At 39.0% G+C, this 19,632-nt stretch overlaps 3 protein-coding genes across 6 annotated transcripts; 1 reads left to right on the top strand and 2 right to left on the bottom strand.

Annotated features, from left to right (window-relative positions):
- Nucleotides 1-3,718: 3,718 nt before the first annotated feature.
- LOC103450751 (uncharacterized) lies at nt 3,719-6,976 on the bottom strand. The gene is made up of 7 exons (XM_008390128.4): nt 6,612-6,976; nt 6,425-6,502; nt 5,686-5,792; nt 5,239-5,316; nt 4,836-4,937; nt 4,454-4,535; nt 3,719-4,065 (listed from the first exon to the last, which is right to left on the bottom strand). The coding sequence occupies exons 1-7, from the start codon at nt 6,760-6,762 to the stop codon at nt 3,935-3,937; spliced, it is 729 nt and encodes a 242-aa protein (XP_008388350.1). The 5' UTR covers nt 6,763-6,976; the 3' UTR covers nt 3,719-3,934.
- Nucleotides 6,977-9,431: 2,455 nt separating this feature from the next.
- On the top strand, nt 9,432-15,587 carry LOC103450752 (B3 domain-containing transcription repressor VAL2-like). 3 transcript variants are annotated; one of them, XM_008390130.4, is made up of 13 exons: nt 9,432-10,444; nt 10,601-10,728; nt 11,304-11,385; nt 11,497-11,598; nt 11,911-12,563; nt 12,693-12,789; nt 12,919-13,093; nt 13,358-13,434; nt 13,619-13,933; nt 14,074-14,123; nt 14,218-14,331; nt 14,413-14,480; nt 14,666-15,587. In XM_008390130.4, the coding sequence occupies exons 2-13, from the start codon at nt 10,616-10,618 to the stop codon at nt 15,424-15,426; spliced, it is 2,607 nt and encodes an 868-aa protein (XP_008388352.2). In that variant the 5' UTR covers nt 9,432-10,444; nt 10,601-10,615; the 3' UTR covers nt 15,427-15,587. The 3 variants fall into 3 exon arrangements, with proteins under 3 accessions (XP_008388352.2, XP_017191953.2, XP_008388351.2); XM_017336464.3 differs by having other exon boundaries at nt 10,102-10,444; nt 13,535-13,933; XM_008390129.4 differs by having other exon boundaries at nt 10,102-10,444; nt 13,511-13,933.
- A 205-nt stretch (nt 15,588-15,792) lies between these two features.
- Nucleotides 15,793-19,632, bottom strand: LOC103450753 (probable serine/threonine-protein kinase PBL1). Of its 2 annotated transcripts, XM_017336465.3 has the most exons (6): nt 19,358-19,516; nt 19,160-19,268; nt 17,833-18,527; nt 17,094-17,351; nt 16,779-16,898; nt 15,793-16,623 (listed from the first exon to the last, which is right to left on the bottom strand). In XM_017336465.3, exons 3-6 carry the CDS (start codon nt 18,481-18,483, stop codon nt 15,994-15,996), a joined length of 1,659 nt encoding a protein of 552 aa, XP_017191954.2. In that variant the 5' UTR covers nt 18,484-18,527; nt 19,160-19,268; nt 19,358-19,516; the 3' UTR covers nt 15,793-15,993. The 2 variants fall into 2 exon arrangements, with proteins under 2 accessions (XP_017191954.2, XP_008388353.2); XM_008390131.4 differs by lacking the exon at nt 19,160-19,268 and having other exon boundaries at nt 19,358-19,632.

The raw sequence follows: 19,632 nt of genomic DNA, 5'->3' as shown, positions 1-19,632 counted from the left end.
CTCTCTTCCTCTTTTTATTTCGTTCTATCTTATCTTCTCACACTTTCTATTTTGTTTTTCTCTTTTTATAAAAAAATTAATATAAGATATTGACGTGACTTAACCATGACTGTTTAAATAGGAGGGGAGGGAAGAGAAGGAAAAAAAAAAGAGGGAGAAAATCCTTCTCCTCAAAATTCAGTAGTATAATGCACTGGTGCACTGTAGAACTTTTGTCTAGTGCAATACTTACCGTACAAGTTCCCTAGATTAATGTGGTACATATTAATGGAAATGGATCCACTTGGGATTCATTTCAACCAAATTCATCTAGTTCGTGATCTGGGCTGTTGGGTTTTGATCCAACGATTATAGTTATTATAACTTTTAAAGAAATTTGCTATTTGTAGTCATTGGATTAAATTTCAACAACCCGAATACCAAACTAGGTAGATTTGGTAGAAGGGGATCATGAGAGGATCCTTTCCCATATTAATGTTCTCTACATTTACCTCTCTTTTGTTTTTGTTTTTTTTGTTTTTTTGTTTTTTTTGGAAACTTTACCTTTCTTTTGTTTGGAGCACTTATATTTGGACAGCCGCACCCAACTGCATAAAATTTGAACCTTTTCAGATTCCATGTTGGTGATATTCCTTGCTTCGTTGCACACTTCAAATGAATCCGAGTCCTTATTTTTTGGCTTTTTATTTAAAATGATATATGGGATTATCATAATTCTTTACTTTAGTCTTTGAGCTTTAAACTCAATAGAAGTGATCAATGAGATTGTTCACGGTCAATAATTTAGATCATTTTGTGAAAAAATCTCTGTTAAACTGAATGAACTATTAGTTCAAGTGGAGGGACAACTATTAGTTGATTTAACAAAAATACCCTTAATTTATCGAAAATTTTTCACATAATGATCAAAATGATTGACGATGGACAATAGCAAGGACAACTTATACTGATTTTAAATCTCAAATATCAAAGTGACGAATTATGACAATTTTATAGACCATTTTAGTTATAAAAAAAAACTTTAATTTTTTACACATAAAAAAAAGAAAGTAAACCATACTATTTAGTACACTCTCACTGCCACTGCCCCAATCAATGTGCAAAAATGGAGGAGGCAAAGAAGGCAATAAAGGAAGTAGTTGAAGCAAAAAATCAAGTGCAAATGTGGAAGTTTGGGGACGACAAGAGCTCTCTGCTCGACCAATTCGAGAGGCTCTCCGTAGACTTACAACTCAACCAGGCAATGCTGCGTCGGAGTCTCTCCGAGCCGATGTACATTCGGTCTGAGTTTCCTCTTTTACTCACTCAAGGTCCACCAGAACCGTCGCGACCACCACCACCACCACCACCATCACCGCCACATTTGGTTGCGAAGAAGAGACGTGGCTCGGGGTTTAACAAGGTTCTGAAGAAGATGATCAAACCCATTCTGAGAAGAATGAGTGGCAAAAAGAAGGACTTCCCAATCCCAGAGGCCAAAGACCCCAGGTTTTGGAAGACATTTAGTAGATCTGTACGCCTTTGAAAGTTGCAACATTTGAGAATTAGTAACTCTATATATTGTCTGAACTTCCAACATTTGTATTAACTTTTGGGGTTTCATTCCATGTTTTTAATTCCTCTTGTAAGTGTCAGTTCTATGCACATTTTTACATGATATACATACATGAAATGTTGCAAACTTCTAGTGATTGGTGGGGATTCAAACGCTAATCACAACGGAATGTGACTATAGCATAATCTCGATTCTTAAGTAATTCACAAACTCTAAAGAAAAAACCAAAACATATGACAATTTGTAAGTAATTTGAATACTAATGTAAGAAAGTAACTTTCTCGATATAGATTAGTTTCTTTCGTACCATGTTCTGCATTAATAAACGATAAAATTCTTATGTCCACCTAGAGAACCACGTCATTCGTATATCCACTCACACAACTACACTGTTCGAAGAAATTATAACGAAAGAGTCACTTTCACCAACTCTCGAAGTGTACTTCATTCAGTGTGAGCGTATGAATGACATGGTTATCCAAATGGGGACAATTTTCTCCACAAATGACATGGTATTTGATATCGTTTTTTCCCAATTCTAATCAAAATTAGCAATTTTCCCCAAAATTAGATATTTTTTACGTTGTTCCAATGTTAGCTCAGAAAGAACTCCAGAGAATTATCCATGGACCTCTCTATGATGCCTTCTTCATTCCCAACCCCTGCACAGTTTTCCACTCTCCCTCTCCACCTCCACCTCCACCTCCACCTCCACCTCCATCTCCATTCTCCAGAACCCAATACAGCGGTAAGCTGCTTTTCCTCGCAGCACCTTCATCCTCAGCTACAAATCCCACTACAACCCACCAGAAACCCTCAAAAGATTACATCTTACAGTCCGAATTCGAAAACCCAAATCTGGGGTTTGACGACACAGCCAGCAGATTGCAGGTGCAGAATTTCATTGACGGAATCAAAGCTCTGCCCTTAAAAAAAAAGGAGTGAAATTCTTGGTGTTTTAGAAAAGATGGTTGTTTTCAAACCGTATCTGAATTCAACTCTCTGCTGATGGCTTTAGTCATAGCAGAAGAACCTGACATTGCATTGAGCTTGTTTGTTGAAATTTCATCAGCTCATTGGTTGGTGCCAGATTCTGTGACGTTTTCCTTCCTGTTAAGGTGTTACTGCGGTGAATACGATCTGGATGGGGCTAGAGGGGGTTTAATCCACATGGTGGAAAATGGGTTCTACCCAGATCCTGCAACTTTTACTGTCCTGGTGAATTCGTTGTGCAAGAGGGGTAAATTGCGAGGGCTATGGAGGTTTTGGAGGTGGTGGGTAGGGTTGGATTGAAGCCAACAATTCAGATTTACAATTGCTTGCTGAAGGGGTTATGCTATGTGGGAAGAGTTGAGGTTGCATATGATATACTGATGAGGATAAAAAAAAAAAATGAAGTAAAACCTGATATTTACACTTTCAGTGCTGTTATGGATGGATTTTGCAAAGTGGGTCGATCGGATGAGGTGATGGAATTGCTCGACGAGGCGATGGAGATCGGATTGATTCCGGATGTGGTGAGCTTCAATGCTCTGTTTCATGGGTACTGCAAGGAAGGGAGGCCAATGGAGGGGCTCAATGTGTCGAAGAAGATGAAGGAGATGAACTGCATTCCAGATACAGCAGTTTGCTGCATGGATTGTTGAAATGGCGGAAAATTCGGAATGCGATTAGGGTTTATGAGGAGATGGTGGAAAATGGTTTTGAAGTGGAGGAGAGATTGATGAACAATCTCGTTAGAGGGTTGTGTAGGAGATCATGGAAGGAAAAAACATCCTGGAAGATGCACACCAATTGTTTAAGAGAATGAGGAGCGGGCATTCGGGTATCGATGCGAGTACCTATGGCCTCATGATCCAGAGTCTTTGTATGGGAAAGAAGGTGGATGAAGCTCTGGTCAGTTTGCAGGGGATGGTTCGAACAGGGTATTCGCCGTGGATTGTCACCCTTAACAATGTGATTCAAGGCCTGTGTGTTGAGGGAAAGGTATTCGACGCATTGTTAGTTTTGAGCATCATGTATGAAGGTGGTAGAGCAACCAGTAGAGTATCGCACAACCCTGTAATTCATGAGTTAAATCGACGAGGGACTTTCCTCGGCGCTTGTAGCGTTTACAGCGCTGCGTTGAAGAGAGGTGTAATTCCTAATAAAATACCTAAACAATGAGAAAAATTTTCTCTTGCTCATTTCTTTCTTCAAATAAGCCAATCAATTACAGCAGGAGTTTTAAGGGTTTACAAAACATGCCACTAACTTGATGTACGGACATAACATTTCTAGGCTCTATCATAAAATGCAGTAAAGTCTCTGCATAGTAAACAAAAATACAATACAAAAATTTTCCGGCCAACGCTGTCAAATCTCTGAGGCATAAATTTACTAATTTTTCTCAGCTCGGGTCATGTATTGCCCGGTTCTGGTATCCACCAGTATTTCATCACCTACATTAACGAACAGCGGGACAAAGACAACAGCATCGGTCTCAAGAGTTGCAGGCTTTGTTCCACCTCCTGCGCAGAGTTAATGTAGAAGATATGTGAATTTATGAAGCGGAAAACGGAAATGGACCTTCAAAAACGTAAATGAGTGGCCCCTTCTTTGATTGCTGGTAATGAAAAACTGCAAACACAATATGGATATTCCATAAAAAGGAGATATTCCCTTCTCCAAACTTTTAGTCTGAGAGAAGGTGCAATAGCGAGTTCTAAGTATTTCTAAAACCCGATAAATCAATTAGGCAAATAATCTACTCGGCCTAACCCTGTAACCGCATTTTTGTCCGGTGACATTTTACCAGCCTTCATGTCCCTAAACAAGACATGAACTGATGGGTATTTACACCAATTGCATGCTAAATTTGGTCCTTTGGAATTTGCAAGAGGAAATAAATTGCATTACCTTGAGCTGTGTCACCTTTAAGTCCGGGATCAACATCAACCACCTTCAGCTGCACTGTGATGGGGATATCAACGTCGATAAGCTGCAAGCACACAAAAAAAGTGCAGACTGCTTTTCAAAGACCACAATTATGATACAAACAATAACGATTCGGCTCAGCATGAATATAAGTTGTATAATCACAAACTATACATAAATGAATTTAAATACATTGCTTGAGACTGCTGCTCAAAGTTCATTAGGTAGTGCCCAAGAGCTGCATCTCGGAAAAAAATAACTGTCTTGGCACAATCTATCTAGTGCATAATGAACTTTGTGGAAAAAACTGGAAATTTAATAGCTTGAAAGGCAATGGATTGCTAAAAGAGAATAAGGAAAGTACTTTATCATTCCAAAGAAGCAAATTGCAGTCCATGCCCTCTTTCAGCCACTTTGTTTTGTCCCCAATACTTGATTCATTTACACGAGTTTCTTCATAGGTAGTCTGAGACAAGTGAACGAAAAAAAATGTTTAAGATAGAAAAATAAAGATATTTATGAATATTGTGTAAAGATAATAGAATCAGCTAGCTTCCTTGATAACAGGAATAGATGCTATGCGTCTTAAACACTAAAGTGAGGAGCATTGTTTTGTCCCAAATACTCGATTTGTAAGGACTCCACAATAGTCATCATGCACTCTTCCTTCCCTTTTTCTATCATTTGGTTAGAGTGCATGACGACTGTTTTGGAGTGCCAATAACGGCTCTTTAATTTTGTAAATTAGAAACTCTGACAAAGAATACCAGGTCCATGAAGACAAACTGGGGACCGTCTTTGTATACGAATTGCTTTGTTTCCTTGTATATATTTGCCTCATTAATCTGCAAAAACAATCAAACATGGGAATGTATATATGTCATTGTATAGACATCTACCATACTCACTTTTACGCGCTCCATGCTTGAAATGAAAACTTTCTTTCTTTAACAACAAAATGATATCAAATATAACCTGAAAGTTGAACAATGTCATATGTTTGAAGACAACTAAACTTAAGTATGCCACGCGATCAGTTAAGATGAATATACAAACTTGGTTCTGAGATTAAATTGCTTGCAAAAAATACAAAAATAGACCATGTCAAACGCTACATATTAAGCTGACTTTATTATACGTGTTAGCAAAAAAATACTATATTAAACTTCAAATACATTTGAACACAGAAATAATGATTGATCAATAAACATTACCGTGCTGCCAGCTCGAAATGTTTTCTCAACAGTGTTTCCTGATACATAATTGCGCATTTTGGTCCTTACAAATGCGGCCCCTTTCCCAGGTTTCACGTGAAGAAACTCTACATAAGGCAACAGGCAGCAAACCAGTAAGCTTCAACTGAAAAATGAATCATGGAAATAGTTGTTTCCCTGAAGATAAGAAAAACCTCCTCATTAGGAATATTAGACAGACAAAAACAGACACCGCAGTTATAGAGGCAAATGGCAATTGAGTACACCTATATTCAACCGGAACTTCACAAGCAACACTTGACGTACCAATATCCCCCTACCCGAAGCAAAAGACATGATTCGAAAGCATGACGCAGAGAAAGAAAAAGGTTTTCATATCAGCTTAGCATCATGGTATTCAAAACGCTTTCGATTTTTTCCTATTTCGCATACCCATCATAAAACCATGAGAAACCAACATGTACATTGTGATCCTCATAAACCAACTAAAAGATACAAGCTCCCTAAAGTATGTCTATCGTAAAATTTACCCAAAAGACAAACACAAATGCCATGAGATTAGTACTAAAATTGGTAATTATCAAACAAAAAGAAACATAATAAAATTGAATTACAGCCTTAAAACTCAATATGTTAACATACCCAATAAGAACAAAGTCCAAATTTTTCGACTTTAAGTCTTTAACTAAAAAAATTCAAAAAAAAAAAAAGTATTAGAAGAGGAAGATAATATAATTACCTATAACTCGCCAAGGAGCCCCATCAACTTCAATGTTGGAACCCACTTTTATATCGTTGCTGGAAAAAGCCATTATCCCTGAAATTTTCACAATTCAAGCATCATTTCACTGACCCAGAACCAAAATTACATGAATTTAACTCAGCAAAAAGTAAAATCGAAGATTAAGAGAGTAAAAGGAGTTTACTGGGAAATCCGAGACGCAGGGGGGTTCGGGAAGAACTCCGCATGGCAAGAAAGAACGGCTTGGACGAGAACGAAAGCGACGAAAGCTGCGACGGACGGCTGAGGATGGAGGAGGCGGAGGAGACGTTGAAGGAGGTAGCCATTCCCGCCATGGCTGTGGATTGTTTGAGAAGCAAAGGTGTGTGATTTTCTCTGTAAATTGCGCCGGAAATTTAGATAAGGCCTACGGTATCGGAGTCATTTGCTTCGAGCCTTGCGTTGGGCTTGGGCCTGGATTCCTCCACTTCTCTCACTTTCGGTGGTCCATAAAAGGCCCATTGGGCCTCAAATATTTTTGGATTTTGGCATGAGTGATTTCAAATAATTAAGAGACAGATTCGAACTCAGATGGTCTTATATTGTGAGGAAGACGGAAAAGACTTGTAGCTCAGATATTTTACAGCATATACCTTTACACTTGAGGTCATAAGTTTGTTCTTCCCTCTCCATTACCGCTTTTATAAAAAGAATTGAAGAAAAGAAATACCACGAGACTATAACTTTGTTTGCAGTTGTAATCGGACATATAACATCCCATCGAAGTTTCTCTTCAACCCATCCCTAACTCCTAATACACATTCCTTCTTAGCATTCAACGTAAGAAATACGTACAAGGCTAGCTCGACTAAACTGAATTTTCTAGCTCAGCTCAATTCAAGTTAGTCTATTTTATTAGCTTAGTTGGTTATGATCGTTTCATCTAGTAATTGTAATATGCATGTACCACAATCCTATTACAACCCATATACAGCGTTTGAGGTGGAGAAAACCATATCTTATTTGAGTTGTTACGTCCTCCATCTGTAAAATATTCAATGATAACCTCACTCAACTAATTCATATTAATTGTCGTCGTTGTTGTTGATTAGTCTCCTGATTAACATGTTAATCATTCATGGTTTCAATCATTAGCCAATATAATTAGTCAACACCGTCCCACTCGTTTTTCTTAGTCTAAAAACCGACATCCCTTACACGTGCTGCATGTTCGGTTCACGGGCGTGACTCCTCGGTCCACAGCGCGTGCGTTGTCCTTTCCCTATCAGCACTTTGGTAGGGCCCACATATCCGGTTCACATACCGTCACCACCTACTATTATGGCGTCATAAATACAAAATCAAGTCAACGGCGGCTATTCGCTTAATCATTCCATCGCGAAACTCCACAGGGTTTGATGGTGCGGAGACTCTGAAAACTAAAGGACGCAAAGCCACTGGCCTAAAAGTATTATTTTTCATTTGTAAATAAGAAGTTTTAAATTCGATTATCGTTAAAAACGAATTTGAATTACATTATTGTTAATCCATTGTGAGGCTAAGCTCGTCTTCCTCCCCTTTAATATAAAAAAGATCGTTTGTTAAAAAAAAAAAAAAAAAAACTGATCCAAACTTGAGGCAACACACAATCTAGGCCATCAAACAAATGAATAGAAATACCGTTAAATTGTAGTAAAAGTGGTCATAGTTAGTTTTTTATTGCATTTTCTGGTACTACTAATTTTTTATTGCATTTTCTGGTACTACTTCTGCTGCCGTTTGTATAATAGATAAGAGAAATGCTGAGGAGATTATTTTAAAAATTGGACTCTATGGATTTCTGTCAACTCATGTTTTTGACACATGTTTTATAATGTTGGCACATAATTAACGTTAAACTGTGAAGTAGTAGAGTTCATAAAGAATAACTTGGTTACGTCTTCGTTTATTTTGGCAATATTTTTGTCACATCCCGACCTAGGGTCTACCATATTCCGGGCTTGACTCTGCCTTAGCACGATATTGTCCGCTTTAGGCCACAACCATGCCCTCATGGTTTTGTTTCTGAGAACTCACACTAGAACTTCCTAGTGGGTCACCCATCTTGGGATTGCTCTCGCTGCGATCTCGCTTAACTTCGAAGTTCCTACAAAACTCAAAGTCAGTGAGCTCCCAAAAGGCCTCATGCTATATGGAGATGAGTATGTACATTTAAGGAATAGAGGATTCACTCCCCTGGGAGATGTGAGATTTAACAATCCACCCCCTTTAAAGGCTTGATGTCCTAGTCGACACATTTCAGGTCAGGGTTGGCTCTAATACCAAATTATCACATCCTGACCTGGGATCCACCACATCCCAAGCTCGACTTCGCCGTAGCACGATATTGTCCACTTTGGGCCCCGACCACGCCCTCACTGTTTTGTTTCTGGGAACTCACACGATAACTTCCCAGTGGGTCACCCATCATGAGACTGCTCTTGCTGCGATCTCGCTTAACTTCGAAGTTCCTATGAAACCCGAAGCCAGTGAGCTCCCAAAAGGCTTCGTGTTATATAGAGGTGGGTATGTACATTTAAGGCATAAAGGATCCACTCCCCTGAGCGATGTGGGATCTAACATTTTAATTAGTCGGAATTTACATTACAACTGCAACACATTTCTCTCGCTTCATCAGCTCACTTTTGTAAAATAAATCAAATTTAATGTTCTCTTCGAATCACATTGTTAGCCATGTGGCATGTAAGTTTTTGTCACTTAGAGCTTTGAGAACTCAATTTCTCAGAAAGTGGATCTGTCCAGTGTAAATAAAAATTTATCGCTTCATCGATTAACTCTCACAAAGTGAATCTGTATAGTTCAAAATTTGAAGACTTTCTTCAGCTCATGAGGGAATTTATGTGATAGGTAAGGTTTTCTCACTTGGTGAACTAAGTTTGATAGAGCATATCTACCTAAATTTCTCTTGATTCTTCGGCTGTATCTCACAAAGCTAATGTATTTAATTCAAAATGTTGCAATCAAGGTGGAAGCTCGATAGGTAAATTTTCTCGCTTTTCCAGTTTCACAAAATAGATCTACTAGTTACTGGTAAGTTTCTCTCGCTTCTTTAGCTAGTTTATCTCACAAAACAAATCTATTTAATTCATGGTTTTGTCAAGGTACGATGTCATCTCAACTGCATGTAAGTCTATTTTCCAGTTGCATGTAAGTTTCTCTTGCTTCGACATCTCAATCTCGGACAATAAATCTATTTAAGTCAATATTTTCTCTTTTCTTTTTGGTTTAAATTTCAAGCAAAAATGGTTAGTAACACTGCGTTTGGATGAATAATTTAAGATTATTAAGAAATTCCAACATGATGATTATGTGGTGGTGGTGATTATGGTTGCGGGTGGTGAAGGTGGTGGGTGGCTTGGATGAATAAATTTTCATATTTATAAAAGAAAATTAATGAAAATGACTTGAAAACTTTGAGTTTTAATCAAAATGACAAAAATGTGTTGTAAGTGAATGATATCAGGAGTGAATTTTTAGAGTAAAAATATTATTTTTATTAAAAGCGAAGTTGAAAGTGTTTCGTTAAGACTCTCTATTTATAAATCTAAATAAAAAAATTGATGCATGTGGATTTATGAATTTCAACTTTTGTCGAAATTCCAAACTTATTTTCCACGTCCAAACACAGTGAAAGTGAAAAAGAGAGAAGGTGGGCGAGTTGGCCGAGTCTTGAAGCATAATCATCATCGTGCATGCATTTTGTGCATTTGTCTTTCAATTTTCAACTCTGCATGCACACGCTCCCCTTCTCCCTACCCAACAACCGCCGATCCAACTCTCAGCTCGCCAGAATCCAATTTCAACTCCAAGTCTTCGACCATTCCGCCGTTTCCTTCCCGGCAAAATCGCCGATCCAACACCAATCCCCCCGCCGCCGAAAAACCAGAGTGGTAGCAGACTCGCCCCCGCCGCCTTCCACTCCTATCTGCTCAAATGAAGCAGTTCTGATTCTGTTCAGCTGAAAGGTGCAAGCTTGAGGTTGATTTCTTCTCCGTTGTGCTTCTCTGTTCGTAGCTTTGCTGTTTGATTGGTCAATTTTCGGTTTTTTGCTTTCTCTGAAATCGTGACGATTAGATTTGGGGATTTTGTTGGATTAATTTCTGGGCGGATCGATTTTTTTTTTAAATTTTACAGAATTTAAGTGCGGAAATGGAGCGGCGGACTTGCATGAACGCTGCTTGCGGGACCTCGACGTCGATCGAGTGGAAGAGAGGTTGGGCTTTGCGATCTGGCGGATTCGCCAATCTCTGTCTCAAGTGCTGGTAATTAGTTCATCAGATTTTGCTTAAATTATTCAACTTTATGAATTTTACACTTCTGGATTTGGATTTTTTTTATTTATTTTTAAATTCATGTACTTATTGGATTTTTATTTTTTACGGCCACATGATAAATGGTAGCTGTTGTTTGGATTTTTATTTTTATTTTTCCACGATTTTGCTCGTTTATTTTGGCATTTTATTTGTTATTTGTTGTATCTCTTACATCCGTATTTATTCAAACTGTATGAATAATACAATTTAACCCGTAATATTCGATTTGATGTAATTATAAACGTTGATTATTAAAATCTAAGATACATTTAATTCTTCAGTACCACTAAATTATGTAAAGCTATGGTAACACCTATTCCGACGGAGAGAATGTAGAATTCTATTGTATTTTAGAACTTTAGAAGCTATGATAACACGTATTCTAAATGTTTTCGCGTGGATCACTTATGGTTGTTTGTTTCTAACTTACTAGCTGCTATCGTTCTATATATAAATTTGAAATAGCAATATGACATGAGAGATTTATGACTGGTATTGTGATATGAAATTGGCGTCGACACTAGGTCTGCGTATGAGCAATCAATTTATTGTGAGGTTTTCCACTCAAATGAATCCGGTTGGAGGGAGTGCGGAGTATGCGGCAAGGTGAGTGTATACCCAACAAAGAAATAACTTCGTGTTTGGTTTCTTGACTTCTTCCCCTTACTTTGGCTCTTCCATTCAACCATTTGCACTCAATAAATTTGTTTACTGCAGCGTCTACATTGCGGATGCATTGCTTCCACGTTACTTCTTGATCTTCTTGACTGTGGTGGTGTGAAGTGCATAAAATGTGCAAAAGATTCGGGACCTCACCCTGTAAGATCAATTTCTATAATCATGTCAACCTTAACATACAGTTATGGTGGTGGATTTTGTGATATTTATAGTGATCCTTGGGGTGTGACAGTCCTAGCCTCAAAAAGGATTCATATGTCTTTCTTGGTATGGAAGACAAAGTGTCCCATGGTCTGATTTTCGTTAACAACACCAAAGTCTTGTGATGTTCTCCACCGTCACAAAACTTCGGTTATTTCCTGCATTTAGGACTATAGCGGTATCATGCTGCATGCTTAAGTGTACTCATATAGCTTAGTACTCTATGATGATTTTTGAAATGCATTCACACAGATTTCAAGTGATGAAAAGCCTGATGTTCTTGGCACGCCCAAAATGAGTGAGCCGCAGTCAAATATTACAAACAATCAATTGGATGGACATAGTGTTGAAAAGTTGAAGCTTGTGCAGTTGGGAAATAATAAAGATTGTAATGGACTTATGAACTTGCTTCAACTTCGGAACAATGACACAAAAGGGTTAATGCTCAAATGGAAACATGATGAGGTTCCACCTCTTGGGGGTGAAATTGGAGGCACATGTTTTTCAAATTTCAATCAGGCATCCAATGGATCAGCTGAAGCTTCCACAGCAGAAGCTTTCAAGGCAAACTTGGGGATAAATAATTTATATGAATCACTTCCACGTACGAATTTGAGTATGACCCTCGGTTCACCTTTGGGAAAAGAAAATCCTTTTCCTAGTGCCATTGTTGATGAAAGGGAACACAGCATGACATCCTCTCCACTCCCACCAGGAGCTAGGTCTCGACATCTTTTTCCAAAGGCCCCCAAATTGGCCCTTTCCACAGGTTTGGAGGAAAATTCTACAATGGTTTCACATGCACGTGTGGCAAGGCCACCTACCGAAGGACGGGGACGGAATCAGCTACTTCCCCGCTATTGGCCCAGGATTACAGACCAGGAATTACAGCAAATATCTGGAGAGTATCCATATTTCATTTCTTGCTTTATTTATAAGTTAATTACTACCTCATCAAAACCATAAATAAAATAAGGAAAATTTTCATGATTGTCCCTCTAACTCAGCCTATGACTTCCTTAACTTCGATCAAGTTCAAATTCTACAATTGTTCCTTTGTTTGAAAAAATGCTAAGTGCCAGTGATGCTGGTCGAATTGGTCGTTTGGTGCTCCCTAAAGCTTGTGCTGAAGTAAGTTTTCTAGTTTATAATCCCCAACATTTCTCTGATATTTGTGGTCATACCCGTCATCTTTATTGTTTCATTACCATATTTTTCTCTACAAGCTCTTGTTACAGTCAAGTATAAACCACTCTGCAGGCATATTTTCCTCCCATCTCTCAACCCGAGGGCCTTCCTTTAAGGATTCAAGATGTGAAGGGAAAAGAATGGGTGTTTCAATTCAGATTCTGGCCGAATAACAACAGTAGGATGTATGTTTTGGAGGGTGTAACGCCCTGCATACAGTCCATGCAGTTGCAGGCTGGAGATACTGGTAATTCTCAGTGACTGCATTTGTTTATGTTTTTGCAAGTGCGTGTGTGTGTTTTTAGATTTGGGATTTTCTTTTACTCCACTAGAAGGCCTCTTGGGACCTTGGACCTTTGATTATGGTGCATTCTGGAAAAAGAAAAAAAGTTTGTTTGTCAGACCCTATTGTCTTTCTAAATGATTTTCCAGGGTAATTAGTGAAAACCACTTTCGGTGGAGAAATGTTTTACACTACTTATGCGATATTTTTTTATTAATTTTTGTACAGTGACTTTCAGTCGTATGGATCCTGAAGGAAAACTAATTATGGGGTTTCGAAAAGCATCAAATACTGTTTCCATGCAGGTAAAAGCCTCTTTCATTTGTCACATTAACAAAATGGATAATATATTATTGATATGCAAGTTATTAAAATAAACAGGATACCCATCTTACTGCCATTCAGAATGGCCCTCACTCAAGTGAAACTTTGTTTACGGGTGTTTTTGAGAACCTTCCTGTAATAAGTGGTTACCCTGGCCTTCTTCAGTCACTTAAGGGAAGCATGGATCCCCATCTAAATGCACTGTCGAAACACTTGACTACAGCTAGTGGTGATATTAGCTGGAATAAAACCGAGAAGCAGGAAGGGTGGACAAGGGAAGGATTGCTGATGCCATCATTAATTCCTGAGAGGAAAAGAACTAGAAATATAGGATCCAAGAGTAAGAGGATGCTCATTGATAGCCAAGATGCTCTAGAGCTGAAGCTTACTTGGGAAGAGGCTCAGGATTTGCTTCGTCCACCTCCAGCTTCCAAGCCAAGCACTGTCGTGATTGAGGATCTGGAGTTCGAAGAATATGAAGTAAGTGCTGTCATTGAGATTTTCCAGGTCACTAGAGAACATACTGTTGATATATGTACGCAGTTATTTCTAATGATAGATACTACTTTGATGGTCATAGATCGCATGGCTATTAATAACTATAAATTTGTGTTATTTAGGAACCTCCAGTGTTTGGAAAGAGGAGTATTTTCACAGTCCGGTCAACTGGGTAAGAACGTACAAAGAGAAAATTCTCCTCTGTCATTAGACTCATTACACAATTTGTCCTGTACCAATTCAATTGAAAATTTCTGATTCTTTAGGGAACAAGAGCAATGGGTGCAGTGTGATAGTTGCTCTAAATGGCGAAGATTGCCAGCTGATGCACTACTTTCATCTAAGTGGATATGCGCAGACAATGCTTGGGATCGAAGCAGGTTAGCAATTTTTTCTTTTATTCTACAAAATTTCTTGCAGTAACAGAAGTGCTTAACATGTCTCTAACTTTGTCTCGTCAGGTCTTTGTGCTCTATACCAGATGAATTGAGCCCAAGGGAACTGGAAAATTTTCTCAGAATATGTAAGGGTATGATGCCATCTTAATTCTCTCTCTTAATTTTTAAGGATCAGATATCATCCGTTTACTTTTACATTTATGGTCCCGAGTCTCCCAAATCTTGTAGAATTACACTCTTCATGCGAAAATTAAAAGTTCAAATTTCTCATCAAATTATATCTAGAAAATGTTTGAATTAATGTATTGTTTTACAGAATCCAAGAAAAGGAGAATAGCGGCAGACCCTAGGCCAACCCCGGAGCACGAAGCTTCTGGCCTTGATGCTTTGGCCAATGCTGCAATACTCGGAGGCAGTGTGGCCAATCCAGAAGCTGCATCAGTTGCTACGACAACAAAACATCCCAGGCATCGTCCTGGCTGCTCATGCATTGTGTGCATCCAGCCCCCAAGTGGAAAGGGCAAACATAAGCCTACATGCACATGCAACGTGTGCTTGACCGTCAAACGCCGTTTCAAAACCATGATGATCAACAAGAAGAAACGCCAATCAGAGCGGGAAGCAGAGATTGCGTACAGAAGCCAGCACACATGGACCCCTAGGGATGAAGCAGAAGTAGACAGCACTTCTAGGCTTGTATCATCACACGTTGATCCTTCAGACAATGAGGCCAAGTCTGCAAATGAATCAGAAACCAAGAGCCAAAGCAAACTGGCTGAAACCGGGAAGGGAATACTAGACCTGAATTCCCATCCAGGCCGAGAAGGAGACTTACAAGCAGGGCCAGACCATGTGAGTATGATATCTCTTGTACAAGTAGCAACTCTTCCTCTTGAGACATATATGAAACACAATGGTATTACCAGCTTGATATCTGACCAACGGGAAAGTTCGACATCACATGTTCCCCCACAAGCCGCTAATGAGACCGAGGAACAACTCGATGAGAATCGCTGTCCAGAGCAGGAAAGCGGGGGTGAAAAAAGGCAGGATAAAAGCCTAGATGACCCTCTATGATGATTTCCAGGTTTTTTTCTTTTCGACTTGTTTCTTGTATAATTACAGATATTTTGTGCCTGTTTTATTTTGTTTGCTAAATGTTTTTAGCTGAGTGTGAATGTACGTTACATTAAAATTAACTTGTAAATTAATGTGACAAAAATAAGTCTCAAATTCAACTTCTCGTCTCTATATTTCATATTTTATATCTATACATATTGGACGTACATAAATGCATCCTGAATTCAAATCCTTCCCATTCAATTTGTCACCTAGTTTAAATTAAAGTAACAATATCGCTTGTATTAAACAAAATACGCGTACTTAAAACTTAAAACGATGAGACGGCTTGAAAAACAGGAACTGAATTGATTGGAATTCGAGTAGACGAGAGGGAAACTAGATATTTACTAGTACCAACCAGTGATGCATTGTATCTACAAGAGGAGGACATCCTCGCTGTTTCGTCGTCTGCAAGACGAGACGACAGTAAGGTGGAATCACATCTTTTATCTTCTATATATTGTGTTGAATCACGACGAACAAATGAAAAAATAAAATGAAAAAAAGGCACATTATAAACAATCAAAATCCCTCAACACTAGCCCTAGGAACAGTCGATGATGATGATTTTTGGCTTTCCTGCCGGTCTAGCCCCTCAAAGGTGAGAGTGGAGGAGCAAGCACGTGGAGGTAGAGCCGTAAGTGGGGCGGGTCGTCTTGTAGGTGAAATGGATGGACGGGCGGCTGATGGTGGTGAAGGAGAGAAACTTAACCGAGGCGCAGGGGTAAGAATTCCGTTAAGGCTGGGTGATCTTGACATGTGTTTTCCGGCAAATGCTGGCTCTTGCAACGGAAACCTGCACGAGTGCTTCATGTCTTGTATGATCTTGAGATGCTGAACTACGGTTCTCATGGTAGGTCTTTCTGATGGGTCCTTCTGAAGGCATTTCTGTGCAATGTCTGACACCCTTCTGGCTGCTTGGGATGGGAAGCGACCTTTCAGCTGAGGATCCATGATTAGTGAAAGTCGGCAGTCATCGGCTAAGAAAGGCCGGCTCCACTTAACTAAATTCCTCTCTTCCTTGGGGTGACGGCTGTCTAGATTCCTCCGGCCAGTGAGTAGTTCCAGAAGAACAATTCCGAAACTCCAGACGTTGCTTTTTGGAGTAAGCATTCCTCTCTCGAGTGTCTCCACTGATAGATTTGCCACTGCCTGGATAATGATAAGAAGAAAGGTTACTCATTTTAGAGATGTATCAGATCATGTTGAAATTGTAAGTTTGTGTGGGAAATTAGTGCCTACAGACAAGGTTTGAAGACTAATAGGTAATAACTACTCTGAAGTGTAAACAGAATCAACGAACTTACAACGGAACTATTGGAGATCTCTGCCTCGGGAATTTGGCCGACACAACCATATCCTGAAAGCTTTGCACTAAAATCTTTATCAATCTGTATGTTGGCGGTTGAAAATTCATTGTACATTGCCTGCAGATATGTGAGGTAATTCAGTCATCACAGAGATGTAGGGATACATGCGATGACATTATCTTTTACAAGACAGTTACTTAAAATATCTAAACACTACGATCAACTAGCAATATCAGCTACATAATGCATTGTACATGCTTCATTTATTTCAACTGTCTTTGAAAAACAGATTCAAGCAAACGTTCTAATTACCTGGAAAGGCCCTTCTTCATGCAAGAAAGTAAGACCTTGTGCAGCACATAAAGCAATTTTCATTCTTGTATTCCAGTCTATCGGAGGCTTCTCTGACCTTCCATACAAAAGCCGGTCTAAACTTCCATGATAGAGCCTCTCATACACCAGCATTTTCTGTTCCGAACCCTCACGTGCATGGAAGCCAAGCAATTTACAGAGGTTTGGATGTTGCAAAGTTGCAAGGGTGTTTATCTCATTTATGAACTCCTTTAAACCCTAAAAAGAAGAAAAAAGAAAGCGGGATTATTTCGCAAACAATCTCAAGTACACGAGCAGAAGCAATTCCTAAACACATGATTGGAACATTGTTCCATAGCACAAGGCATTTAATTAACTATGCGCTTGGATATCGAAGAAGATAAATGTGAAAACGTGTTTTGAGATGAGGAATGCAGAACTTGGGCCCGAAACACTTCATCGTGTAAACTGTAAAAAACATGAGATGCTACTTATATTCTCAATTACCTCCTATATTATGGCAAACATAATTTATTTCTTGGAACACTTTCATGCTAATGGGTCCATTTGTTAATCCCTAAATAAATAGATAAAACTCTAAAAATTCACCCACAAGTAGAAGTAATTCTCCAAGATTCAATTATCAACCTTCAGAGTTTGTCTAAAATTCAACCAGAGGCCAAAAAACATGAGAAATCTGCAATCTTCATCATAATCAACTGAATATTTTATATGCTACCTGAGTGGATGGGTGAAGGCGAGTTACAGTAGCTTCAAACTTTTTTGAACTCGATGAGTCATCTCCAAAGGAAGCCTTATATATAATAGAAGAAAGGCCTTCCGACATGCATCGGTCTGAAGAAAAGTTGTGGCAAGCTGATGCTATTTCTTCATATAAAAAGTTCCGTAGTGTTCCAGTAGGTATTGTTCCGGTAGGTAGTGCTGCCGTAGGAGGGAGTGGCAATGGTCCAGAAGCATAGAGAGGGCCGCTATTAGTCACTGACTTAAAACTTCCTGTAGTTCTCAGTGCAGCGGCAACCTGGGGCGATGGGAGAGGAAGAGGTTGGGGAACCGGTGACAATTGTTCTTTCACTGTTCCAGGCCGGTACTTTGAGTCTTCTGGTTCTTCGTATTCAGAGAGGTCGTCTTGGTCTGCTGCATCAAGGGTCGACGGAGCTGATAATGCTCGTGCTCTATTGCTGATGACTCTATTAACTGGTTGAATAGGTTTCACTCTGTTCCTAAAACTCGGGGGTGCAGACTGTAGTGATCGTGTCTGGATTTGGGGTTCAGGCAATGCAGCTGGTTTTTGCTCCTTCGGGACACGCTTATTATAAATAGTCTGCTCAGACTTCTTCTTTTTGCACTTCAAACCTGTGAAGCACCCCATATTATGTTCGAAACTTTTTTCTGCGTGTAGACGGCCTTAACTTTCTGCGACAGAGAAACAAAGTGGACATGATGTTAGCTTATGTGCTCGAAAACGAAACCAACGAACCAATCGGAACTCTACGAAAAGAACATAAAAAAATTATGTCCAGGAATAATGTTAAACTGGATAATCAGATGACGAATTCGAAACAAAAGAAGCCGATTTAATTGACTGATAGATGGAATATGCATCTTCTCCAAAAAATGATAAAAACAACAGTAATTGAGGGCATCCAATTAAACAGTAAGGTTCTGAAACAGATGCATTCTACTGCAGAAATCTGGAAAACGAAGATCATGAGTGGAAATCCAAATCACATCACTTAAATACCTAAATCTCCCTAATGCCAACTTGCAAATTACATAATATTCTCCACCAGTGAACAATTTTTCTACTAAATTTCAAGGAATCAAACTATGAACCCATTAATCGATTCTTGCTCCTTTCAAAAATTGAAAAATTACCAGTCAATCAGCATCCATTCAACTTCACAAACATTCCCAGCCCAGATCCATAAAACCCCAAAATTCTATCCCAAAAATTAGACAAAAACCTATAAATCACAATTGGATAATCACCAAGGAGCTGAAATAAAATTACCCATTTGTACAATATAATCGAATCGGCAGCATACCCAAAAAAAAGTGACAGACAGATGAATCCCACAACACGCGTGCCCATAATTTTCTCGAGAAAATCTCGGCCAGGAAGAAAAAAAGGAGGCAAAAATTCACCTTTACAAGCTTTCAAAGAGCAAAACAGAACAGTGAAATGAAAATACATAAAGCAATTAAATAATACAATTCAACAGACAAAAAGAAGAAAAAATTACCAGCTTTCATGCAGCTTCAAATGGATTGAGAGAAATGGTGCAAAAATTGGAATATATGGGGTTATATTTTGGAGGAGAAAGAACCGGAAACAAGTCAAAGAAAGCAGATTGGGAAAGGTGAGGGAACTGGAAAGATTTTAGAGAGGGAGAGAAAAGCAGACAATAGATGATTTGGGAATATTGGAATTGGGAGAGAGAGAGAGAGAGAGAGAGAGAGAGAGAGAGAGGAGCCTCAAAGAGGAAGGGAGCCCAATGAGCAATGGTCAAACCTACCA

The sequence above is a fragment of the Malus domestica genome, chromosome 12 (assembly GCF_042453785.1).
Source record: "Malus domestica chromosome 12, GDT2T_hap1".
Lineage (NCBI taxonomy): Eukaryota > Viridiplantae > Streptophyta > Magnoliopsida > Rosales > Rosaceae > Malus > Malus domestica.
The sequence above is the reverse complement of the archived record's forward strand: the minus strand, read 5'-3'. Positions and strand labels throughout refer to the sequence as shown.